This window comes from Neovison vison, chromosome 6 (genome assembly GCF_020171115.1).
Source record: "Neovison vison isolate M4711 chromosome 6, ASM_NN_V1, whole genome shotgun sequence".
Lineage (NCBI taxonomy): Eukaryota > Metazoa > Chordata > Mammalia > Carnivora > Mustelidae > Neogale > Neogale vison.
In genome coordinates, this window is record NC_058096.1 from 169,391,954 (window position 1) to 169,419,815 (window position 27,862).

Genomic DNA, 27,862 nt, shown 5'->3' on the forward strand with positions numbered 1-27,862 from the left:
GACCCTTAAACAACATCGGTGCCTCACCAACCTCCACACAGTTGAAAGTCTGTTTAATTTTTGACTCCCCAAAACCAACTACTAATAGCCTACTGTTGACTGGATGCCTTATCAATAACATAAATTCATACATATTTTGTGTTGTATGTATTATATATCGTGTTCTTACATATTCATATTGATCATACATATTTCGTGTTGTATGTATTATATATCGTGTTCTTACAAGAAAGTAATTTAGAGAAAAGAAAATGGTATTAAGAAAATCATAAGGAAGGGTGCCTGGGTGGCTCAGTTGGTTAAGTATCTGCCTTCAGCTCAGGTCATGATCATAGAGTTTCAGGGTCCAGTCCTGTACCAGGTTTCCTGCTCAGCAGGCAGTCTTCTTCTCCCTCTGCCCCTCACCCCCTGCACTTGTGCTCACTCTCTCTTTCAAATAAATAAATAACGTCTTTTTAAAAGATAATCATAAGGAAGGGGTGCCCGAGTGGCTGGGGTGCCTGAGTGGCCCAGCCATTTGAACATCCGGTTTTGTTTTCTGCTCAGGTTATGATCTCAGGGTCTTGGGAACACTCCATGTTGGACTCTGCTTATTGGGGAGTTCTGCTTCAGTTTCCCTTCCTCTGGTCCTCCCCTGCTTGTACTTTCTCTCTAGTAAATAAATAAATCTTCTTTTAAAAAAAAAAAAAAAGAGAGGCTTTCAGTGGATTTACCAAAGCAGCTTTCTGCATCTTGGGCTCCAGGATCATCTCAGATGCCCAGTGAAGAGAATTCCCTGGAAGGCTCAGCTGCCTCTCGAACTGTCCCAAAAGAACTTTAGTAAATTGACTCTCAACCCTACTATCTAACTCCTTCCCCTATATCAGAATATCCACCCCAATGGCAGGACAGAGAGAAGAAACCACAGGGGCTCCTTGACCTCATTTTCAGCAGCAGGACTAGAGGTAGAGTAAGGACTTTGTTAACTGCTTGGAAAGAAAGGATGGAAAGGATGATGTGATTGGTTAAGTACTAGCAGTACCAACCAGCGACCCATTCTTCAAAAAGATCTACAGCAGAAGGAAGTTGAGGGTGGATCAAGAGTGGGAAGATTATTGCCTGTCATTATTGTCTATCATAAAGGTCTTTCGGAGGATACCAGCATGGAGAATAATTATGACATGTAGCCAGTATAAACATAAACTTTATTCTTGTACTGTTCATGCTAGTAATTTTAGGATCATTATGCAGCAGCTTGGGAAAGCTGCTCTATATTAGGACAAACTGTACAATATTTTGATATTCTATAATACAAGCTGGTTTTTTTGTATCTTTTCTACCTTGATACCAGTAATTTTTGAGGAATCCTGTAGTTTGCATTTGAATGACTTCAGTATACGTACACTTTTTGATTTGACCTAAGGAGGAAACACTAATGGGTTTTGAGTGTTGGCATGTGTGTTTGAGAAGCCTGAAGCCATTAAGATAAAACCTAACCTCAAGCTGGAAGCCAAGTAACTTGTGCAGAAGGAATACACAGAAGACTTTGGGTGATTTGGTTAGAGTATAATTGGGGCAGTGTGCATGTGCTAGATTTTCTGGTTTCCAAAAACAGTAATAAAATTTTTTGATGTGCTATTTAAATTTTCAGTGGCAAATGTGTGTAGAGGATCTTATTAAAACTGAGACTTACTTGGGGAAAAAAGACAATCATAAGGAAAAGAAAATATGTTTACAGTACTACACTGCATTTATTGAAAAAAATTCATATGTAAGTATACTCACACAGTTCAAAACCATGTTTTTCAAGGGTCAGCTGTATATCAGTTTTTAAATTTAATGTAAATGGAATCACACTAGATAAGATGTTCTGCAAGTTGCTTTTTTCACTTTGTCTCAAATACAGTGATTGATTTCCAAAGTAGTTACACCATTTTATATTCCTATCAGCAGTATACAAGAGTCCTGCTGCTCAAATTTATATAATTCTTTTTGCTGTTATAAGTATTACATAAATTGGGGCGCCTGGGTGGCTCAGTGGTTTAAGCCTCTGCCTTCGGCTCAGGTCATGGTCTCAGGGTCCTGGGATCGAGCCCCATGTCGGGCTCTCTGCTCAGCGGGGAGCCTGCTTCCCCCTCTCTCTCTGCCTGCCTTCTGCCTACTTGTGATCTCTCTCTGTCTATCAAATAAATAAATAAATAAATAATTTAAATAAGTATTACATAAATTAAAGCTGTTTAGCCACTCCACTGTAGAAGCACATTTTTTTAAAAGATTTTATTTATTTATTTGAGATACAGACAGTGAAAGAGAGCATGAGAGGGGAGAAGATCAGAGGGAGGAGCATACTCCCTGTGGAGCTGGGAGCCGAACTTGATCTGGGGACTCCAGGATCATGACCTGAGCCAAAGTCAGTTGCTTAACCAACTAAGTCACCCAGGTGCCCTAGAAGCACATTTCTGAGTTGTTTCCAAATTTTCTCAGACGTAAATAGTGCTTCCACAAACATCTTTGTGTATGATGTCTCCTTGAGCTCACATGTGGGTGTATTTCTGTAGACTAGAAGTAGAATCACTGTCAAAATCTTTCTGGGCAGAATGTTATCTTCTATTCTGTGTTTTTGTTTTTGACAGCTATTACATAACCTTATATATAAGAAATAGCTGGGCCACTGATAAACTCAGTTGTTAATTCAGCAAGTACTCATTGAGTGCATACTTTTGTGACCTTTCCTTTTGGGGATTTTCAGTTCCTTCAGATGACAGATGACATACCCCCTTTTTATTGCAGTATTTCTGAATGACCCTTTTACTACATCAAAGTGATATTCATATTAAATACACCCATTCATACAGAAATAACTTTAAAAAACCAGTATACAGTAACTATATTCAAGAGAAGTAAAAGAAGCAATATATTGTAAGGTAATATGTATTTCATGTAAATGCTCAGTCACAGCCCTCACAGAAGATGTATTGGAGAATTCACATAGTTTCACATACTTAAATAAGTTAAGGCTTAAGAGTAGTAAGAAGATGAAGCTGTTTTCTAAGTAAAATACAGACCGTGGACTTAAAATAAAATTAGTGTTGGAGTGCCAGGGTGGCTCAGTTGTTAAGCGTCTTCCTTCGGCTTATGTCATGATCCTAGGGTCCCGGGATCAAGCCCCGAGCCTCCAGCAGGCAGGCTCCTTGCACAGCAGGAAGCTTGCTTCTCCCTCTTCCACTCCCCTGCTTGTGTTCCCTCTTCTTTAAAAATAAAATAAAATAAAATTAGCATTATAATAAGACTAGACTTTTAGTATGGTAAGAGAAAGAGTTGACAAGTGGAGTTGTCAAAAAGGAGAAAATGAAGTATGATGTCTTTCTAAGTATGATGTACCTTACGTGGAAGTAATATGTCAAAGTAATTTCCTGTGGTATGTATGTCTTGGAACAGAATAGTAGCATTCTTAGAAAACATCTCCTTTCTTAAAGTCTCACTTAATGAGGCGCCTGGGTAGCTCAGTGGGTTAGGCCTCTGCTTTCGGCTCAGGTCATGATTTCAGGGTCCTGGCATCAAGCCCTGCATCGGGCTCTCTGCTCAGCCGGGAGCCTGCTTCTCCCCTCTCTCTGGCTGCCTCTCTGCCTACTTGTGATCTCTCTCTCCCTCTCTCTGTTAAATAAAAAAAATAAAATCTTAAAAAAAAATCTCACTTCATTTGAGGTGTGTACCTTTAGTGTTTGACACCTTAGAAAGACTTGGGAGATAGTATCCTTTTATTGGTCACAGGAAATGGGGGATTAGAAATGAAACCATTTTGTCTATAAACAGTGAACATCTGCTATAGGAGGAGATAACATCTTAGGGTGATAGGTTTAGCTCTATGCATTTAATTTCCTCCAAAATTATAATAGGAATGTTCTGTGTTTATATAATGTATTGTACTTTATTGCCTCATTTTAATCCTCCCATTATTCTGTGAAGTAAGAGGTATCAATGACAATTTCACAAATGAGTAAACAAAGGCTTAGAACAATTATGGGACTTGTCCAGAGCCATCCAGGAAGGAGCTAGCCTTCAAAGTGTAATGAGATTCCCTGTAACTAGCTGCCTACCAGGATGATTCAGTTTAGATTTGTGATTACAGAAAAATAGCCTGGTTTTAAAGTATCTTCAGTAGGCAAGGAGAGTTCCTTCTCAGAGTAAAATATTTCATATCATCTTATGAAAAAAAGATTTTCTTGAATGGGTAGAAAAGGAGTTTTTAAAATGAAGAAAAGTATGAGGAACACTCATTTCGGACTTGGGGTGGAAAATAAGGTCATTCATAATACCAAACTCTAACAATATTTGCTGGTTTTAAAAGGTAACTTTTTTGGAAGTAGGGGGTTTTTTTAATCGATTTTTATAGAAGTGTTAAAACATCTGGAAAATTTGAAAAGGAAAGAAGAAAGGCATATTTCTACAATTTTGCACATCTCTCACTATCATTTTATCACTTACACCCTTCCTTGTGTAACCATTCTACCTCTATCACTCTATCCTTCTTACTCTTACTTTCCTCCAAAGTGCTCATCATTATCTGACAAACATATATACTACTTTGTCACAATAGGATGTAAAGTGCAAGAAGGCAGGAACTTTGTTTCATTCGCTGTTTTCTTCCCAGTGTGTAGAACACAATAAGTACTCAATACTAAGATTTCATTATTGAGCGCCTGGGTGACTTAGTCAGTTAAGTTAATGTCTCTGAATTTTGTCTCAGGTCATGATCTCAGGGGTCATGAGATTGAGCCCTGTGTCAGGCTCCATGCTCAGGAGGGAGTCTGCTTGGGATTCTCTCTCTTTCCCTTTGCCCCTCCCCAGGCATGCATGCACGAGCTCTATCTCAAATAAATCTTTTCAAAATTTTTATTTTTGGCCTTTTTTTCACATGCATGTCATCCAGTTGTAATCACAGCATGCACACAACTTAGTAGTGTGATTTCACAGAATGTTATTTTACAGAATAAATGTAAATATCCTTTCCACGGGTTGCTACATAGGCTGGATGACCAACATTTTTCATAACTACATAGTTTTATATTAAGGGAGCATAACATAACCCATCTCCTAGTTTGAGACATTTCAGTTGCTTCTGACCTTTAGGTTAAATATATCCATTCTTTACCAGGCAAGGGGCCCAAAGTGAATAACAAAAACCAGCTGTTGCTGAGGTGCCTGAGTAACTCCGTCGGTTGGCCATATGCCTTTGGCTGGGGTCCTGATCCCAGGGTGCTGAGATCAGGCCCTGGGTCGGGCTCCCTGCATGGTAGGAGGCCTGCTTCTCCTTCTCCCTCTGCCACTCCTCCTGCTTGTGCTCTCTCACTTGCTCTGTCAAATAGATTTAAAAACAAAAAACAAAAAAAGCTATTATGGATTTAAACAAAAATGGGCTTCATGAAAAACATTGAGTTAAAATATGTGTGAGGAAGGATGGATGAATCGATTGGATTGGAATAACTTGACAAAGTTACCAGGAAGGCTAGAAAAGTAGCTTTGCAGTGGGAACTACACACAAATCTCACTAAAAGAGCCAGTTCAGTAAAGCTGTGACTGTACACCACAGCACTGCCTAGGCTGGACATGGAGCTCCTATTACCAATGCAAAGTCTTGGCTTAAACATCTGATTAACCCCTCTGCCCTCCAAGGGAGGCGAGGCCTGCAAGTATCTGCCATTTTGTGCTTCTGCAGTTAAAGGTGGGCTCTACTTCATCTGGACCTTTGAGAGAGGGAATTTCTGTATTCCCTAGAAAAATAATTTAGGAACACACACTGATAAAGCCATTTCTATATATAGGATAGTTTGGATTTCTGTATTTAGGGTAAGATGGATTCCCAGAAGTAGAATCGCCAGGTCAGAGGGCATGAACAGATCTTTATGATGAGAAGAGCAGACCTGTTGGCTTAAACAGGTGGACCTTGGAACTTTTTTCCCCTGATAATAATCTTTCCTTTTACACATCATCTGTTGGCTTTACTGAATGTTATCTTTCTTAGAGCTTTCAATAGTTGTTGAGGTACAGGGACGTTTAGTCTCCCTTTTTGTAAAGGAAAATCCTTTTTTTACTCCTCTGGATGGATTCTTCCCTTTTGGGTTAGAGCACCTAGGTTTATGCTAGCATCTGAAAAAAAAAGGCATATTAACTTAAATTATTTTAAGTTAGTACACGTATGAACTTGTGGAGTGGAAATTCATCATTTATAACACTGAACTTATTTTTTTTTTTTTAAAGATTTTATTTATTTGTCAGAGAGAGAGAGGGAGAGAGAGCGAGCACAGGCAGACAGAATGGCAGGCAGAGGCAGAGGGAGGAGCAGGCTCCCTGCCAAGCAAGGAGCCCGATGTGGGACTCTCGATCCCAGGACGCTGGGATCATGACCTGAGCCGAAGGCAGCTGCTTAACCAACTGAGCCACCCAGGCGTCCCAACACTGAACTTATTTTTAAAAATTTCATTCTTCTCAGTTCCTCCGCCCCCCCCCCCGTCCTATATAAAGGTAAATATCCATAAAACCTTTTTCTTCTTACCACCATATCCCTCAGGCTTTCATTTGTTTTGATTTTGGTGATTGCCAGCATTCACTTCAAATTAGTTCTTTGTCCAGGTATTAAAATAGGTAGTGGGTCCCATGTCAAATAGAAGGCTACAGTTTGGTTTAGAGACAGGGGCTGAGTATTAGTTACAGCCCCACCTCAACTGTGACCTCAGGAGCTCCCTTTCCTCTGTGGCTCTCGGGGATGGCTGAGACTGAGACTTGAAGCCATTGAGTAGTGGGTTACTGTGCCCTCATTTGCAAGGACTGCATGAGTTCACCTTCCTGCCAGAATGGGAGGCTGCAGAGGCAAGAACTCTGACCTGAATTCACATGCCTGGCATATGTTGGGTGGGTGTAGTAAAATATTTGTTGAAGGAGCCCGGTGCTGTTATTCTTATGGTTGTTTTGTATGTAATGTAGATTGTTACATTGTCTTCCCTTTGAATAGAATAGTAACTTGCAAAGACCCTGTATCTTCAAAAATGTTTTCTTGATGTACTGTGAAGTTCAAAATGCTATATGCAGAATACAGTGTTTCTGAATTCTTCACATCTTCCCTCCACTCTTTATAGTTTTAAAATTGTTTTGAGTTGGTTGGATTCCATGGTAACCTGCTCAGGAGTTCTCAATTCAGGAAAGGTGGTCTTTAAGGGGAAACCGGTGAAGATAGCGGGGAGGAGGATGGCTCATTTAGCAAAGGCAACAATCTAGGTGAAGGGAGAACTTTGTAAAGCAAAGTACACCTTCCTTAGAAGCAGTTAATCATATTATTAGACAAACTGCTTCAGCAGCTGGGGAAGAGGCAGGAACATGTCAATTTTGCTTCCTTGGTTACAGGGAGTGATAGTGTACTTGACCTTCAGCAAGCAGGGTCAGAAAGAGGGCATCTTTAAAACAGTTCTGTCTGGTTTTGGTGAATGGAATTTACTGGCAGTTTAAAAAGCAAATGCCTGAGTTTTCCCCAACCAACCCTTGACTCTTTTGGTTGGGCTCTCTGACCTGGGAGGTTGCTGAGGAAAAATGTAAATAAAGCTGCAGGGATCCATTGGCATGGTAAGTGTTAAGTGTCCTAAAAAAACAAGACTGCAGTTTTGTTCTCATTCTGTTTCTGGGGAAAGCCTCTTTGTAATGCAGTGTATTTTATAGCTTCTTGTGTGTTGCTATGCTTAGCACCTAGCAAATTATGTCTTCATAGGAACCTGTATTTGAGTATGCTGGGGTAAATTCAAGTGGGGCAAAAAACTGCTTGCTTGTTTGTTGTTTTCAACAATTTAACCTGCTTGTGAATAGGGAGTTGCTCTTAAACACCTCATTTTTTTTACATAATGTGATTAGTGATTGTTGACTGTTTGGATATTTGCTTTCATGCCAAGAAATATAGGGCTGTGATTTTATATTTTTAAGCATATTATCAGCTGGAAAATTTAAAAACTGTTTAATCACTTCTGATATAAATGAGACTGACTTTGCAGTGTTCAAGTTTGAATCCTTTATTGATTCCAGTATAAAGAAGAGCCTAACTTACCAGTCATCAGGAGAATTTATTTTTTAGGAACAAAACACCCTGGCATTGTAAGGTCCTAATCCTTTGTGTGAGGGGAGAGATGAACCCTTTCAAGGCCGGCAGCCCCCTGTGGATTCCTCTCTCTATGCTGCAAGTTGCTGCACAGAGGGTTTAACTCTTTGCCCACTGACCCTTCACTACACTTATTACTAAATGGTCCTTTGAAATAAAAAATAAAAGGAGGATGTGATACATTTCAGTTCAGGCTGAAGGTATCCCATGGCTGAAACCTTTTACCCTACTTAGGTATTTATAATATTCATTGTTTCACTGGGAATGTTTAGAAGTCTGAAGTTTGTGGTTGAGATTTGTAACATATTAGGTCTGCATGATCTTTTTTTTCCCCCACAGGGTGTGAACTTGGTTCCCCTATTAATAACCCATGGGAATGTTGCAGCTAGAACTTGGAATAAATTACAGATTTAGAAACTCTTAATATTTGCTTCTTAATGCTGTGGGCTTTCTCTTCAACCTAGATGTCCATCTTTCAGCATGTAAACCACAGAAATTTTTCCAGGAATTTTTTTCCTTTAAAAAATGCTGCCAAAGCAATGTCATCTTATGATGTAATAGAGAAGGTTCTCACTCCAGGGTGAAAATGTATGAACTTTCCTAGCAGTCTCATAAGCCCAGGTATGTCAGTGAAAGCCTATACTCCTTGGGTTTGTGTAATAAACTGCCAAAGCAGGTGTTGTACAATACCTGTAGGATGTCTAATTAGCAGACAGGCAGGAGAGTGGAATAAAAGAAGAAATGGTCTAGGCAGAGTCCCAGGATCAAGGACTATAAAACAGAATTCTTACTCATTCCTGAAGTTAATAAATGTTCATTCACTAAGCAATCATTGTGGCCCTAAGATGAACCTGGCCTGGGGAGTAAAAGTAGAAAAAGGACATGTTTCATACTGCCCTCTGGGGCTGGCTTAACCAAGCAGTTATGGTAGGTGCCTTGTGGAGAGTGCTAAGAACTTGGAGCACCCAGAACGGGTCCTGTATATCAACTTGAGGGATCAGGAAGGGCTGGCCTGAGGAGAAGGGTTTTATTAAACTCTTTAGACAGTAAACATTTGTGTGTTGGGCAAGCATAATTAACTTCTTTTTAAAAGATTTTATTTATTTGACAGAAAGAGAACAAGCATGTGCACAAGCAAGGGGAGCCTCAGGCAGAGGGAGAGGAAGAAGCAGACTCCCCACTGAGCAGGAAACCCAGTGCCGGGCTCTACCCCAGGACTCTGGGATCATGACTTGAGCTGAAGGCAGACACTTAGGGCAGTTTACTTCAGAAAAGATGCAAAACAGGATAGGTGATTTTACCCTTTAAGTGTGAGTCTGAGACCATGCCCGGGAAGGTGTGTTTCCAAACATACTTTCACATCCTGCTTGCTCATGGTTTAATTGAGTCCTTTGGACTAGCCATTTTCCTGCTAAAATGCAGGTGTTCTGGCCAGTGTGTAAGGCACACCTGGGAACGAATGATCCTGTCCTTTGCAACTTGAGTGGACTGAAGGAGTAGAAAGTAAGGCAAACGGCCAAGACTAACATCAGGTACTGAAAAGGTAGGCAGGAAAGGATGGAAAGGAAATGCTCCTGCTAGTTAATTTGCATCAATATTTTTATGTCCTATTTCCAAATTGGCTTTTTATTACTGTGCTAAATGATACTCAGCGATAAGCTCTGGAAAGAAAAAAGTGGATTCCTCACCTGGATATGTACTTATAATATCAGCCTCTGAATCCATATAGCTTCAAGAATTTCCGAGCAGTCCTATCGTGGCATCACTTCGCCTTCAAGCCAGATCATATCAAACTGCCCCTGGTGCCACTAGAACACACCTTCTCCCTAAAGGTCACAAGGGTGCAGGGGATCCTAAATGTTTTCCCATTAACCTGTCACCTCCAGAGTTAAGCATTCCTCTGCTAAATTCAAGGGATATTTTGGGCTGTTCATCTTACCTAAATTTGTTACTGAGCTACTGGGAGCCTATTGCCAATGTGACCCATACTCCTCTCAGGCAAATTCGTAGAGGCCCTTGGGCTTCTCATGCAAAAGGAATCATAAAATTTACAAGCATATCCTTTAACAGGTGAGGGAACCAGAGTCTAGAGAGTTTAACTGTGACCCACACAGAAGTTGGCAGAAAGCAGTCTTCGTACCCAGTCTGTGCTGCATCCATTATAGCTATCTTCCCCCAATAGATGCTCTAAGACAGAACCACTTCTGATTGTTCTGCACACCCAGCATGCAGCAAGCTCTAAGGTAGCACAGGGTTGATACATAGCAGGTTCAAGTGAAACATGGACAACAGTCTCTTTCGCCTTATTCACATAGAAAGCTTCTTTGAAACCCTAATACATACTTCTGAATACTGTTATTCTTTTAAATAAACTTTAGTGTACATAAGTTTACAATTCATAAGTGTGTGACACAACAAATTATCGCACAGAGGTCATGTCCATGTAAACACTACTCAGGTTACAAGCAGAATATAGGGGTGCTTGGCTGGCTCATGAGTTTGAGCCTCACCTTGGGCATAGAGATTATTTTTCTTAAAAAAGGTAGAATAAATTTCCTTCCTCCTTCCAATTACTGCTCCTACCCCTCTCCCTAAAGGTGACCTTTATTCTGAGTCCTTAAATAATTTTCTATTTATTTTATTCATCTAAAAAAATTTAGGAACTCTATTAAGATATAATTCATGTATCATACAATTTACCTAAAGTGCATAATTCTGTGGCTTTTATTAATTCATCAGGTTGTGTAGCCATCACCACTATCTTGTTGCAGAATATTTTTCGTTAACACAAAAAGAAACACACTTTAGATGTCACCCACTTACCCCATTTCCTTATTCCCCAGCCATAGGCAACCACTATTTACTTTCTGGGTTCTTTGGGGTTTGTTTAACTTGCTTATTCTGGGCATTTCATATCAATGAAACCAAGCAATCTGTAGCCTTTTATGTCTGGTCTTTCAGTATGTTTTCAAGGTTCATCCACAATGTAGCTTGAGTCAGTACTTTTTTTTTTTTTTAAAGATTTTATTTATTTATTCGACAGAGAGAGATCACAAGTAGGCAGAGAGGCAGGCAGAGAGAGAGAGGAGGAAGCAGGCTCCCTGCTGAGCACAGAGCCCGATGCGGGACTCGATCCCAGGACCCAGAGATCATGACCTGAGCCGAAGGCAGCGGCTTAACCCACTGAGCCACCCAGGCGCCCAGTACTTTTTTTTTCCCCCCCTTAAGATTTTATTTATTTGGGGTGCCTGGGTGGTTCAGTTGTTAACCATCCGCCTTTGGCTCAGGTCATGATCCTGGGGTTCTGGGATCGAGGCCCGCATTGGGCTCCCCACTCAGTGGGAAGCCTGCTTCTTCTTCTCCCACTCGCCCGCTTGTGTTTCTTCTCTCTCTGTCTCTCTCTCTCTCTCTGTCAAATAAATAAATAAAATCTTCATTTAAAAAAAAGATTTTATTTATTTATTCGCTGGGGGGAGAGGGTAGAGAGTGAGAGAGCACAAGCAGAGGGAGTGGCACGCAGAAGGAGAAGCAGGCTCCTTGATGAGCAAGGAGCCCGATGTGGGACTTGGGGTAAGGACCTGAGCTGAAGGCAGCTGCTTAACCAACTGAGCCTCCCAGGTGTCCTTATAGTATATATTTTTTTATATGCCTCTGGATTCAGTTTGCTAATGTCTTATTGAAGATTGTTACATCTATATGGATAAGGAATATTGGTTTGTAGTTTCTTGTGATGTCTTTGCCTAGTTTTGGTTACATAGAATGAATTGAGAAGTGTTCCCTCTTGTTTTTTGTAAGGGTTTTAAAGCATTGGTTCTTGATATACCTTTTTTTTTTTTTTTTAATGAGAGCAAGCATGTGCTAATGGGTGGGGGGAAGAATCTTAAGAATCTTTTTTTTTTTTTTTTTTTTTTTTAAGATTTTATTTGTTTGAGAGAGAGACAGAGATAATGACAGAACATGTGCGGGGAGGAGAGGGAGAAGCAGGCTCCCCACTGAGCATCTGTGATCTGATCAGGGACCCCTCCATGGGGCTTGATCCCAAGACCCTGGAATCATGATCTGGGCGGAAAGCAGAAACTTAAATGACTAAGCCACCCAGCTTCCTCTTATGAGAGTATCTTAATTAAGCAATCTCCATGCCCAGTGTGGAGCAAACATGGGGCTTGATCTCCTGATCCTGAGATCATGACCTGAGCAGAAATGAAGAGTCAGTCACTTAACTGGTTGAGCCAAACAGGCACCCCATGATATGCTTTTATTCAAGGAGCAGTAATAACTGTCCACTTCAGGGGCCCAGATGACCACTCAGAACCTTGAACCTTGCCTTTGGTGGGTATTGACTAAATTACAGACCTTTGTGTAATTGATGGGCTTTTCCCAGCGCCATCCCAGTGGGACTGGGGGATTACCAGGACTCTTGGACAAGTAGTTTTTCATTGTAGTGCTGGTTCTTTTTGCCATCCTCTGTGGTGCTGTGAGAGCCTTTCTTCAGGAAACTGTCATCTTAAAGGAGTGTTTTAGAGCTGGTTTTGGAGAGAGTGAAAACATTCAAAGATTATTTCTGAAAAGTTACTTTAGTAGCTATTTATTAAATTTGTATAGAGCAGATTTGAAATTCCTGTGTGTTTTTTCTGGGAATTTTTTTGTTTTGTTGGGTATTTGTTTTTTATTTTCAACATTAGTAATAGCTCTCTTAAGATTGTATTTTCTTAAGACAGCCATCCTATGGCAGTATCTCATTAGTTTGTCATTCTGGGCCCAAACACCAGAACTACTCAAGTTTATTACTCAAAGCCACAATGAAAGCAAGAGGCGTGGTCGCTAGCCACCACTGGGCATTTTTCTTTTCTTCTTTTTTTTTTAATTAACATATAATGTATTATTTGCTTCAAGGGTACAGGTCTGTAAATCATCAGTCTTACACAATTCACAGCACTCACCGTAGCACATACCCTCCCCAGTGTCCATCACCTAGCCACCGTATCCCTTCCTCCCCACCCCCCCCAGCAACCCTCAGTTTATTTCTGGAGATTAAGAGTCTCCTGTGGTTTGTCTCCCTCCCCGGTCCCATCTTGTTTTATTTTTTTCCCCCTCCCTACACCCCATGACCCCCCACCCTGCTTCTCAAATTCCTCATAGCAGAGTGATCGTATGATCATTGTTTTTCTCTGATTAATTTATTACACTTAGCATAATACCCTCTAGTTCCATCCACATCGTTGCAAATGGCAAGATTTCATTTCTTTGGATGGCTGCATAGTATTCCATTGTGTGTGGGTGTGTGTATATATATACACACACACCACATCTTCTTTATCCATTCATCTGTTGATGGACATCTAGGTTCTTTCCATAGTTTTGGCTGTTATGGACATTGCTGCTATAAACATTCGGGTGCATGTGCCCCTTTGGATCACTACATTTTATCTTTAGGGCAAATACTGAGTAGTGTGATTACTGAGTTGAGGGTAGCTCTATTTTCGACTTTTTGGGGAACCTTCATACTATTTTTCCAGGGTGGCTGCACCAGCTTGCATTCCCACCAACAGTATAGGAAGGTTCCCCTTTCTCTGCACCCTGGCCAACATGTCGTTTCCTGACTTGTTAAATTTAGCCATTCTGACTGGTGTGAGGTGGTATCTCACTGTGGTTTTGATTTGTATTTTCCTGATGCCAAGTGATGTTGAGCACTTTTCATGTGTCTCTTGGCCATCTGGATATTTCTTTGTACAAATGTCTGTTCCTGTCTTCTGACTACTGGGCATTTTTCTGAGCTACCTTGTGATCCAGTCCACTTCCCGCCCCCCCAACAGGTACCACGGACACAGACCTCTCGGCCGGAATCTCCAGGGATGACCAGCCCCTCCCCGCGCATCCAGATAATCTCCACCGACTCTGCGGTAGCTTCACCTCAGCGAATTCAGGTACCTGCACCAATCCCACTTGGTTCCAGCCACGTGCCCAAAGGTAGTCCTGCATTCTGAATCCTTTCCAGCCAAACCTGCCTTGGGATTTCACTGAAGAGTTGTGCCTCTTGGGCATCAAGGACAATACAACCTCATTTATTCTTTAAAAACTAAAATAGAAAAAGTCTACGTCGATTGAACTAACTTACTTTAAATGCAAAAGTCTAAACTGTTGTTTGAAACTATTGGGATCAATGTACCAATTCATTACTTACATGCTTCCATTTTGAGAAGCAGTATGTCCTAGTAGTTAAGTGTATGGGTTGCAACTTGAAGTCAAATTCAGTGTCCAACTTTTTAGCTATTTTGATCTTGAAAATTAACTTTTCAAAGCCTCACTTTCTTTCATTTAGAAAACGTATGTAAACCTCACAAAGTTATTGTGGAATCATTGGGATATTGCTTATAAAGTGCTTAGAACAGTGATTGGCACATGCTAATGTTCAGTATGTGCTAATTATCTATATGCAATAATTATAGCTAGTATTACTGTTATTAACTATTTAGTATTCACTTATGATAGGTTTAATCTTCCCCAGGTCTGAACCTGCCTCTGGCCCATTGAAGAAGGAGAAGATACGTGTATTGAAATCATGATCAACAAGTTGGGAGGCAGGGATAACATGTTGATTACACACATTTTTTTTTTTAAGATTTTATTTATTTGACAGACAGAGATCACAAGTAGACAGAGAGGCAGGCAGAGAGAGAGAGGGGAAACAGGGTCCCCGCTGAGCAAAGAGCCCAAAGCGGTGCTCGATCCCAGGACCCTGAGACCATGACCTGAGCCAAAGGCAGAGGCTTAACCCACTGAGCCACCCAGGAAGATTAAAGATTCAAAGTTACCTCAACAAGCTGAATCAAAAGGCCACCCCCCCCCCAAAAAAGAAGAAAAAGATGAATGGCAGAAAAATATTAGTTACGTAACAAATTTGAGAGACTACCAAGGTGGAGAGTAATTTGAGTGAATAAGTAAAAGGATTACTTCATTCACAGTTTATTCGAAGCTCGGTATACTTGAACAGGATGATATCGTAACTAGATAATTTCTATAATGTTAATCCACTCTTAAAAGTGATTTTGTGATTTTTTTTTTTTTTGGACTACCTATTATAAACTAAAGATAGAGGAGCTCTAATAAGTAAAATGAAAGAAGTTAAAGATTATATTCCCTGGGGGTGCCTGGGTGGCTCAGTGGGTTAAAGCCTCTGCCTTCGGCTCAGGTCATGATCCCAGGGTGCTGGGATCGAGCCCCACATCAGGCTCTCGCTTGGCAGGGAGCCTGCTTCCCCCTCTCTGCCTGCCTCTCTGCCTGCTGGTGATCTCTGTCTGTCAAATAAATAAATCAAATCATAAAAAATAATAATAATTATTATATTCCCATTATGTCTGTACTGCGTAATATTTTATCATAAATACTGATGCTCATATAAGTCATTTTTAACTTCATACCAGTAGGAAACATGTATCTGAGTGTTTGGAAATTCAGAAGTAATGGGCTCTCAGAAATACAAACTCTGTAGCTAAACTATTTTTTTCTCTTTTATTTTGTTCTTGTTTGCTCATTGTGACTTGAAAATGGGTCCTTTATCGTTTTGTGGGGTATGTATTAGAATTCTACCTACATAACTCTCCCAACTCTGGGAAAGGACGTACTGCATTTAATCATAGCCTGTACATCTTGGACTCACAACCATCTGAGAGCAAATGAGAACATAGAAAGTCCCCCTGGAGACCATCAGTAGCTAATGTATGTATCAAGAGAGTACACCTTTCCCCCCATATTGGTATGAGAAGAATCTCTCTTTTCCTAGGGGCCATTCTAGCACCCCATTCCTTACAGTGGGCTATCCCCATGTCATGGTGCTTGGCCCATGGTGACACTGCTGTCCCGGCTGGAATGCAATGCAATAAGGTCCCTTGAACAGAAGTCTTCTAGATTAGATGCTTGGTGTTGAGCTTTTAGTCTCTCTGGGGAAGATAACCCTTTGGTGTGAATCTATATACAGTGAATATAGTTAAAATCTTTTCATTGTGAACTGTCAATAAAATTGGACATAACCCTAAGTGCAGCTGAATTGACTATATTTCAAGGTTTTTGTTTGTTTGTTTGTTTTATTTTGTTAAGGAAAATAAAGGTTATAGGATGGTTTTTTGGTTCTTTTTTTTTTTTTTTTTTTTTTTTTTTTTTTTTTTTTTGGTTTTTTGGTTTTTTGGTTCTTGATGTTGGTGTTGATGGCTTCAGTGAAGTGGTTCATTCCTAGCCCTGACTTCAGTGATGAATCTCCCAACACCCTGAGGCCTGGGAAGAGAATAAGTGCTATCATGTTTTCATGATTAACAATGCTTAGAACCCAAATGGTGGCTTCTGTGGGAAGTTGGGAAGGAAAGATTATATAATGAGGTGCTTAGGGCTGGGTTACATTTAAGAACTTTGGTTCTGAATGGGACAACCTCAGGATCAAGTCTTATCTCCACTCAGCTATGTGACTCTGGAGAAATTTTCTGTAACTTCTATAGATATAAAATGACAACAATTATAGTACCTATTTAATAGGATTTTAAAAGGATTAAGCACTTGCTGTCTTATAGTAAACATACACTGATGTTAGCAACTGAGTTATAATTTTTTTAAGTTTTATTTTTATGTAATTTCAAACTTAAATGGAAATCCTGTATATCTACCCAGATTCACCATTTGTTTGCTGTTAACATTCTAAGTGAATGTACATACATTTTTTTGAATCATTTGAGAATAGGGATATCATACCTCTTTTCCCTAAATATTTCAGTTTGTATTTTCTAAGAACAGTGACATTTTCTTACATAATCACAGTACAGTTCTCTAAATGAGGGAATTTAATATTGAAACATGCCATTATCTAATCCATACTTCATATTCTAAAATGTCATTGGTTGTCATAGTTTAAGTCCTTCATAGCTGTTTTCTCCCATTCCAGGATTTGTTAATGTTTTTAATAATAATAATGTGACAGTCAACGCAAGATCAGCATATCTCGTTATGTAGGCCAGCAGAGAGTGATCTGGAACATAGACTTTTATCTGTCAGTATCTTGTCATCCTAATGACTGCAGAGGGCTTTGGGGCCAAGTGGTAAGGCTGGGGGAAGTAGCCTTGTGGCTGGAGTTGAGAGCCATTGGTTTGGGGATAAAGAGGTCTAGGGTGGAGGCTGTGGAAGGAGATAGGGAGATAAGAAGAGCCATAGGGGAGCACCCAGTTGTCTGAGAATGAGGCTTAATCAAACCCATCCAATCCCGAGGTAGCCTCTCAATAAATCTCGTAAGTTTTCATCATAATGCAGTGTTTCCAGGCCAGCAGTTGCAAATTTTGTCTTTATTGCTTCCCACATGACATAAACATGAGGTTCAAAAAAAATTTTTTAATCCAGCTTTTAAATCAGTCAAGATAGATTAAAAGAAAAACACACTTGAACATGTCCTATACAAAATTTGACATGCTGGAGATAAAAGGTGTGCTCACATGTACTGCCATGTTCATTGTTTGGGGCAGACCTTGGTATAAAGCTTCTCTTGCCATTTCTTTGTGTTTTAAAGTTTTCCTGAGATACTCCTCAGTAATTCCCATTTCAAATTTATGTTTTGAGAGTATCATTATATTCAGTATTTGACCTAAGGAAATGTTTGAATTTGATCTTATATATGATAAAATACTTGCTTTATCTACTTCATATATTGAAGTTTCACATTTTACTAGGAAAGACTTCTGCTATTCTATATTTTTAAGAGTTTGAAATCTTTTTTTTTTAAGATTTTATTTGTTTATTTGTTTGTTTATTTATTTGACAGGCAGAGATCACAAGTAGGCAGAGAGGCAGGCAGAGAGAGGGAAGCAGGCTCCCCGCTGAGCAGAGAACCCGATACTCGATCCCAGGACCCCGAGATCATGACCTGAGCCAAAGGCAGTGGCTTAACCCACTAAGCCACCCAGGCACCCAAGAGTTTGAAATCTTAACTTGGGCTCTTGAAGCACCCCCTTCCCTCTTTCTGTCGTCTACTACTATTTCTTCCTGCACATCCCTTCTTAAATGCCAGTATTTGTTTTTTGTCCTCTCCATGTCCTCAGCCATCTGATGTTTTCTTTTCTCACTCTGATGTTCTCCTGGCCCCGCTCAGGTACTCACTGCTGCAACAAAATCACCACACCAAACAGGGTACAGAGAAAATGATGCATCTCCCTTCCTCCTCTTCCCCAACTCACCCAGGTCTCTCCCAGGAGGTAGCCACTATTATCATATTGCTTATTTGTTTTTTCAGAGACAGGCTGTACATACAGACCAAAAGCACACTTGTAAATATGTACAGCGTATTATTCATGCATGTAGACATTTTTCTAGACTGTTCTACACCTTACATTTTTGTCTTAACATTTCTTAGAGGTAGTTCCTGTGTGGTAGAAAGAGCTCCTTCTTTCTCTTGAATGGCAGTTTTGATATCCCGTGGATGCTGTAGTGAATACCTTTTACCTGTTTGATTTAGCACATCTGTAGAATCAGTTCCTCAAACTAGGATTGCTAGGAGAAAAGATGTATCCATATGTAGTTTTTTATTGAGGTGTAATTGACCTATCACATCACATTAGCTTCAGGTATACAACATAATTTTTTTTTATGATTTTATTTATTTATTTGACAGAGAGATCCCAAGTAGGCAGAGAGTGAGGGGGAAGCAGGCTCCCCACTGAGCAGAGAGCCCGATGCGGGGCTCAAAACTGAGGACCCTGAGATCATGATCTGAGCAGAAGGCAGAGGCCTTAACCCACTGAGCCACCCAGGCACCCCTACAACATAAAGATTTTTTTTTAAATATTTTATTTATTTGAGAGAAAATGTGCACAAGAGAGACCATGAGCAGGGGAGAAGGGCAGAGGGAGAAGAAGATTCTCTGCTGAGCAGGGTTCCCAATGCAGGACTTGATCCCAGGACTCTGGGATCATGACCTGAGCAGAAGGCAGACACCCAGCCGACTGAGCCACCCAGGCACCCCAGTGTAATGGTTTGATATTTGTATATATTGTGAAATGATCACCACAGTAAGTCACGTTACCATCCATCACCATATGTGGTGAGACATTTTTTTCTCGTACTAGAAACTTTTTTAAGATTTACTCTCTTAGCAGAATAAATGAAACAAGATGGGATTGGGAGGGAGACAAACCATAAGTGACTCTTAATCTCACAAAACAAACTGAGTGCTGCTGGGGGGAGGGGGGGTTGGGAGAAGGGGGTGGGGTTATGGACATTGGGGAGGGTATGTGCTTTGGTGAGTGCTGTGAAGTGTGTAAACCTGGCAATTCACAGACCTGTACCCCTGGGGATAAAAAATATATGTTTATAAAAAATAAAAAAAATTAAAAAAAAATATTTACTCTCTTAGCAACTTTCAGGTTTACAACACAGTAGTAACTGTAGTCACTGTGCTGTATGTTGCATCCCTGTGACATTTATTTTGTAACTGGAAATATGTACCTTTTGACCTTTTTTGCACATTCTGACTCCTTTCCCAACCTCCCCACTTCAGGGAGCTACCAATCTGTGCTGTGTATCTGTGAGCTTTTTTTTTTTTCCCCCCCAGAGACTCCGCATGTAAATGAGATCATATAGTCTTTGTCTTTGCCTGACTTATTTCACTTAGCATACTGCTCTCAAGGTCTCTCCATGTTGTTGCAGGTGGCAAAATTAAGTTCTTTTTTATGGCTGTACAGTACTCCGTTGCATATAAATAAACACACATAACATACATACTACATTTTCTTTATCCACTCATCCATCTATAGACACATACGATATTTCCATATGTTGGCAATGTGATGAACATTGAGGTGCATATTATCTTTTTGAGCTAGTGTTTTTTGTTTTTCTTGGATAAATACCTAGAAGTGGAATTGCTGGATTATATATGATAGTTCTATTTTTAATTTTTAAGAAAATTAAAGCCACTGTTTTTCATAGTGGCCACACCAATTTTATATTCTTACCAACTGTGCATGAGGGCTCCTTTTTCTCCACATCCTTGCCAACACTTGGTATTACTTTTTATTATTATTATTTGATACTAGCCATTCTGACAGGTGTGAAGTGGTAGTGCTTTGTGGTTTTGATTTGCATTTCCCTGGTAATTAGTGATGTTGAGCATCTTTTCAGTACCTGTTGGCCAACTTTCTGTCTTCTTTTAGAAAATATCTGTTCAGATCCTCTGTCCATTTTTTAATCAGTTTGTTTTTTGCTGTCGAGGTGTTTGAGTTTTTATATAATTTGCATATTAACCCCTTAACAGATACATAATTTGCAAATATTTTCTCCCATTCAGTAGATTGTCTTTTCATTTTGTTTATGGTTTCCTTTGCTGTGCAGAAGCTTTTCAGTTTCATATAGTTTCACTTGTTTATTTTTGCTTTTGGTGTCAGATCACCAAAACTGATGTCAAGTTTACTATCTTTTTATGTTTTCTTCTAGGAGCTTTATGGTCTCAGGTCTTAAAATCAAATCTTCCCTTGTTTTGTTTTGTTTTTTAAGACTTTGTTTGAGAGAGAGAATGCGAGTGGGGGGTGGGCTAAGAGGGAGAGGGAGAGAGAGAATGCCATGCAGACTCTGTGCCGAACCCGACATGGGGCTCAGTTTCATGACCCAGAGGTCATGACCTGAGTCAAAACCAAGACAGTCAAAACCGACTGAGCACCCAAGGCGCCCCATGTCTTCCTTTGATTTTGAGTTGATCTTATATGGTGTAAAATAGTCGTCCCATTTCATTCTTCTATACATGGCTGTCCAGTTTTCCCAATATCATTCAGATATCAAAGAGGCTGTCCTTTCCCCATGGTATATTCTTGGCTCCTTTGTCATAGATTATTAACCATATTTGTGTGGATTTATTTCTGGGCTCTTCTTTGCCATTCATCCGCATTTCTTTTTTTATGCCAAAACCATACTGTCTTGATTATATAGCCTTTTTTTTTAAGATTTTATTTATTTATTTGACAGAGAGATCACAAGTAGGCAGAGAGGCAAGTAGAGAGAGAGGGGGAAGCAGGCTCCCTGCTGAGCAGAGAGCCCGATGTGGGCCTCGATCCCAGGACCCTGATATCATGACCTGAGCCAAAGGCAGAGGCTTAATCCTCTGAGCCACCCAGGTGCCCCTATATAGCTTTATAATATAGTTTGAAATCAGGCAGTGTGATGCCTCCAGTTTTGTTCTTTTATTCTCAAGGTTGCTTTTGCTGTTCGTCTTTTGTGGTTCCATACAAATTTTAGGATTGCTTTATTCTATTTGTGTGAAAAAAATGCCATTGGAATTTTGATAGGAATTTCATTGAATCTGTAGATTGCTTTGGGTAGTATAGACATTTTGACAGTATTAACTTTTCAGCTTATGAGCACAGAATATTTTTCTATTTTTGTTTTCAGTTTCTTATATTAATGTCTCATAGTTTTCAGTGTGTAGGTCTTGTCCTTCTTGGTTAAATTTATTCCTAGGTGTTTTATTCTTTTTGATTTAATTGTAAGTAAGATTGTTTTCTTAATTTCTCTTTGTGATAGTTTTTTATTAGTGTCTTATAGAAACAAAAGATTTCTTTCATATAATTTTTATTTTTTAAAGATTTTATCCATTTATATGACAGAGAGAGAGAACACAAACAGGGGGAGCAGCAGGCAGAGGGAGAAGAGAAGCAGACTCCATACTGAGCAAGGAGCCAAATGCTGGCGGGGCTTGATCCCAGGACTCTGGGATCCTGACTTGAGCAGAAAGCAGACACCCAACCAGCTGAGCCACCCAGGCGCCCCTGCACAACAGATTTTTGTATATTGACTTTGTATCCTGCCAGATTTGCCTATTAGCTCTAACTCTAACTCTAACACTTTTTTGGTGAAGTCTCTAGGATTTTCTTTCTTTCCGTCTTTCTGTCTTCCTCCTTCCTTCCCTCCCTCCCTTCTTTCCTTCTTGTAGGCTTAGTGCTGGGCTTGAACTCACAACCCTGAGATCAAGACCTGAGCTGAGATCAAATGTCAGATACTTAACTGACTGAGCCACCCGGTCGCCCCTTGTCTTTATGATTTTCTATGCATAATATCATGGCATTTGCAAATATTGACAGTTTTATCTCTTCCTTTTCAATTTGGATGCCTTTTACTTATTTTCCTTGCCTAATAGCACTGTCTAGGATTTCCAGTACTATGTAGGATCAAAGCAGCAACAGTTCACATCTTTGTCTTATTCCTGATATTGGAGGAAAAGCTTTCAGCTTTTCACCTTTGAATATGAAGTTAGTGGAGTTGTCCATGTGTAATTTTGATAGTCACTGACAGATTGCCTTTCGAAGAGGTTGTGCCAAGTTGTATTCCCACCAGCCCAATAGGAGGGTGTCCATTTTCCTATACACTTAACTATATATTATGCTATATATACTGTTTAATATTATTTAGTTCTCTAGGTGAAATATCACTGCTGTATAAGTTTTTCATTTCTGTTACTTATTCATCCATAAATACATAATAAACAAAAGTTATTCTTTTTTTTTTTTTTAAGATTTTATTTATTTATTTGACAGACAGAGACCACAAGGAGGCAGAGCAGCCATCAGAGAGAGAGAGAGAGAGAGAAGGGGAAGCAGGCTTCCTAGTGAGCAGGGAGCCCGATGTGGGGCTCGATCCCAGGACCCTGAGATCATGACCTGAGCTGAAGGCAGAGGCTTTAGCCCATTGAGTCACCCAGGCACCCCAGTTACTCTGTTTTTGAGAATCCAAGCTGATACTTAAATTTTATGTAATCATAAATAAGAAAGTATTCTTTCTCCATCTTTTGCCATAACTCTACCTCCTTTACTTTTTCGTCCAATAGGCTTTTTGAAAATTATGTCTAATTTTATTATGATTATCTTTTACATTAAATGTACTTTATGATCCAAGTGTAAATACATATATTAAAATTTTAGGCTTTTCTAGAACCACTGCTCTGAAATGTCCAAGATCAGTCAGCCAGCTAAGTATCTGTTCAATAAGAGGAATAATATTTGGAAAGCTTACAGGAAATAATTTATAAAAGTAGGACATGGGGCACCTGGGTGGCTCAGTGGGTTAAGCCTCTGCCTTTGGCTCGGGTCATGATCTCAGGGTCCTGGGGTTGAGCCCCGCATCGGGCTCTCTGCTTAGTGGTGAGCCTGCTTCCCCCTCTCTCTGCCTGCCTCTCTGCCTACTTGTGATCTCTCTCTCTCTCTCTCTCTCTCTGTCAAATAAATAAATAAATCTTAAAAAAAAAAAAAAAAGGACATAACTCTAGACTAACTTTTATAATACTGGCTGTACCTTCTCAGCCAGACTGCTAAATGTTGAAATCCCTCAGGGCTCTATTCTAGGCTCACTTTCTCCTCTCTGTATTTTCTCTGAGCCCATGGCTTAAATGTTATTTTATGCTATTGATTTCCAAATAGATATCTATGGCCGGGGCCTCTGCTGTGAACTCCATTTGGTTCAAAACATTTTAAATTTTTCTTGAGACTTCTTCTTTGACCCATGTGTTATTCAGAAGTGTGTTGTTTAATTTCTAAATATGTGGGGATTTTTAAAAACTATTTTTCTCTTTAATTTCTAGTTTAATTCCTTTGTGGTCTAAGAATGGATTCCTGTTTTATGGCTCAGGATGTGATCTGTCTTATTGAATGTTCCATACAAGCTTGAGAAGAATGTGTACCCTGCTGTTGTTAGATCTATTATTTTATGAATGTCAGTTATATCAGGTTGATTGACAGTGCTGTCCAAGTCAACTATATCCTTACTGATTTTCTGCCTGCTTCATCTACCATGCTGACAGGTCAGCAATGACATCTGCAACTATAGTTGTTAATTTCTCTATTTCTCATTGGCAGTTTTGTCATTTTTTGCCGCATGTATTTTGAAGCTTTGTTGTTAGGTGCATACATGTTTAGGATTATTATGTATTTGGGGGAATCGACCCATTTATCATCATGTAATGTCCCTCTTTGTCCCTGATATTTTCCTTGTTCTGAAGTCTGTTTGTCTCTAAATTCAGTTCAGTTACTCCAAGTGTCTTTTGATTAATGATAACATGATGTCTTACTCCATGCCTTTGCTTTTGATCTGCCTGTGTCTAGGGTTTCCTGTTGACAACTTATAGTAGGGTCTTCTTTTTTTAACCAAACAAGTCTTACAGACCATTCGTATTTAAAGAGGTTATGGATATATTTGGATTAATATCAACCATGTGTGTAACTATTTTCTTTGTTGCCAGAGGCTTTTCTGCCTTATCTGGTTTTGATTGAGCAATTTGTGTGATCCCTTTTATCTCTTAATGTATCAAATACACATCTTTACAGATGTTTTCAGTTGTTTACAAGAAGTTTACAGTTGTTTACTAGAAGTTTACAGTAATCATTTTATAAGCCTACCTTCAAATGATACTATTGTTTCACATGTAATATAGGTTCCTTATAACAGTGTTCCGAATTCCTCCCATCCCCTATGATATTGCTGTCATTCATTTCACTTAATCCACATGCTGTGTAATCCCCCATGTGTTGTTACTATTATTGACTTGAACAGTTATTTTTTTAGATCAATTAGAAATAAGAAAATAAGATTTATCTTACTTTCTCTTACTCCCACAGTGCTCTTCCATTCTTTATGTACATCCAAGTTCTAACCTGCACCTTTGTTTTTTTTTTTTTTTTCTAAGATTTTATTTATTTGACAGAGATAACAGATCTCTGTCAGAGAGGCAAAGAGGCAGGCAGAGAGAGTGAAGGAAGCAGGCTCCCCACCAAGCAGAGAGCCCAGTGAGGGGCTCGATCCCAGGACCCCGAGATCATGCCCTGAGCTGAGGCCAGAGGCTTTAACCCACTGAGTCATCCAGGCGCCCCTCTAACCTGTACCTTTAATAACTGAAGAAAAGCTTTTAACATTTCTTACAGGGCAGGATTGCTGGTGATGACTTCTCTTAGTTTTTATTTGAGAAAGTATTTCTCCTTGACTTTTTTTGTTTTTGTTGTTTTTAAATTATTTTAAGCAAAATTAATAGGACATAAAATTAACTATTTAGGGATGCCTGGGCGGCCCAGTTGGTTAAGTGTCTGCCTTTGGCTCAGATCATGATCCCAGAGTCCTGGGATCATGCTGCACGTCGGGTGTCTCCTTATCCCTCTCCCTCTGCTTATCCCTCTCCTTCTGCTCCTACCTGCTACTCATGCTCTCTCGCTCTCTTGCCCCTCTCTCAAATAAAGAAATGAAATCTTTAAAAAGAAAAAAAAATTAACAATTTTAAAGTGAACATCAGTGGCATTTAGTACATTCACAGTGTTGTACAATCACCACCTTTGTCTAGTTCCAAAACATTTCCATCAGTCCAGAATAAAACCCCTTATCCATTAAGCAGTTTCTCTGTGTTCCTCCTCCCTGTTCCTCCTTCTCTCTAGCTCCTGGCAACCAGCAGTCTACGTTCTATCTCTGTGGATTTACCAATTTTGGACATTTCATATATATATAATATGTGACATTTGTGTCTAGCTTCTTTCAGTAAGCATAATGTTCATTTATCTATGATGTCAACTCAATCAGTACTTCATTCCTTTTCATGGCTGAATAATACCCCATTGTATGGATATACCACAGTTTGTTTATCCAGTCTTTATCCACTGATGGACTCTCTTTCAGTTTTGAGGGATATTTTTGTCAAATACAGAATTCTACTTTTGGAGGTTTCTTTCAACATTTGAACTCTTTCATTTTGCTATCATCTGGCTTATTGTGGTTTCTGATAAGAAATCTGCAGTGAATCTTACCCTTGTGTCTCTATAGGTGAGATGTTTCTCTTTCCCCCACCCTCACCTCCCCCTTCTTTCAGTATTTCTCTTTGTCTTTGGTTTTCTGTGGTTTGAATATGTTAAGGAAGTATAACTAAAATAAATCTCTCCCAACCCAGAAAACCTCTCCATAAAGGTAGAAGAGACAAAAAAACAGGTTTTTTTTCTTTGCTTTGCTTCTTTTTAAGATTTACTTTTTAAGTAATCTCTACACCTAATGTGAGGCTTAAACTCACAACCACAAGATCAAGAGTTACATACTTCACTGACTGAGACAGCCAAGTGCTTTTTTCTTTTCTTGTTTTAATAAACATTAAATCAGAATGTGATATGCCTTATAGGCAGTCTTCTAAGAAATTGCAAAGACAGGAATTTCACTTGTTTGTATAGCCATGCAGGTAGAACCCATACATCACGCATATTTTCAAGATCCTAATTTTTACTGTGGAAATTGTGGAGACCCACCTGTGCTAGTTATTGGCTTTATTGGGCATGGAGGTGGGGGAAATTTTCTTAAATCCTTATGGTGGGAGGTAGTTGCATATAAGGATAAGGTACCCACCAAATTAGGCCCTTCCTGTTCCAGAAGCCTAATAGGTAAGGAGCTCTCTCTTGAAGTTTACATTTCAAAATAATGGCTCCCAGATCCTAGAGAAAATATTCCTGAGTTGTGAGACTGGCAAGAGGCTTAGGTAACCATTATAAAGATTTAGATACAAATGAAGAAGGCAGAGAAAGAGTTCCAAAAAGAAAGGGAGAAGGGAAAGAAGTTTCTTCCTTTATTTTCACCAGGGAGAATTAAGCCTCTTTAATTTGTATTTGGTCTTACAAGTAGGATATGTCTAGATGGAGTATTTTAGTATTTAATCTGCTTGATGTTTTCTGAGCTTCATAGATTAGTGCTTTGATGTTTGTCATTAATTTTTTAAAGTTCTCAGCCACTATTATTTCAAATATTTCTTCATTTTCCTTCTGGTATTCCAGTTATGCATATGTTATATCTTGAAATTGTCCCATAGTTCTTGGATACTCTGGTTTGGGTTTTTTGTTTGTTTGTTTTGTTTATCCTCATTACTTTTCCCCTTTGGATTTCAGTTAGGGATGTTTCTGTTGACCTATCTTTAAGCTTACAAATTCTTTCCTTGGTTGTATCCAGTGTACTGACCAGTCCATCAAGGCATTCTTCATTTCTGTTACTATATTTTTGATTTCCAGCATTTCCTGCTTCCTGAGAATTTCCATCTTCTTACATTTCATATCTGTTCTTGTATGTTGTACTTTTTCCTCTAGAGACCTTAACATATTGATCTTTCTATTTTAAGTTTCTTGTTTGGTCATTCCAAGATTTTTGTCCTTTTGGAGTCTGATTCCGATGCTTGTTTTGTCTCTTCTGATTGTGTTTTTCTTGTCTTTTGACGTTTCTTGCACATATTCTTTTTAAAACCAGACAGTATCTGCTGTTAGATAATAAGAACTAAAGTAAATAAGCCTCTGCTATGAGGATTTATGTTAATCTGGCAGGGTTGAACTGTATGTGACGTTTGCTGTGGCTGTAGGTCCAGAGGCTTCAGATTCCTCTGGTGTCTTTATCTCCGTCTCTCCTCCTGACTTTGGACTTCTTGGATATTCCTCCTCAGAGAGTGTGTGTCTTGAAGCTCTTAGAGCCATAATCCACTGTTACACTGGAGCCCTCTTGGTGGGGTGGTAAAGTGTCATGGAGGGGAAGCATTCAATCACCGAATGATGAAGTCTCAGTATTTAGTGGACCTGTGTCCCTGGGCTACTTATAAGAGTTCCAGGACCCAGTTCCAATTTTGGGGTGGGGTTGGAGGGGGTCCCACATATACAACACCAAGCAATTCTGACACTGTCAGCATGGAGATAGTATCAGATTCTGCAGACTAGTAATTCAGCCCTGTAAGACTGACCTCTA

General features: G+C 39.5%; 1 protein-coding gene across 3 annotated transcripts in view; it reads left to right on the forward strand.

Moving 5' to 3' along the window:
- Positions 1 to 27,862, forward strand: part of NR2C2 (nuclear receptor subfamily 2 group C member 2) — a 105,150-nt gene that overhangs the window by 40,660 nt on the left and 36,628 nt on the right. For all 3 annotated transcript variants that reach the window (XR_006385095.1, XM_044252927.1, XM_044252928.1), the window contains one exon: positions 13,930 to 14,040. Coding sequence is in view for 2 of the 3 variants with exons in the window: in XM_044252927.1 (XP_044108862.1) it covers positions 13,930 to 14,040 (111 nt within the window). In the remaining variant the exon portion in view is untranslated. The remainder of the gene's footprint in view (positions 1 to 13,929; positions 14,041 to 27,862) is intronic.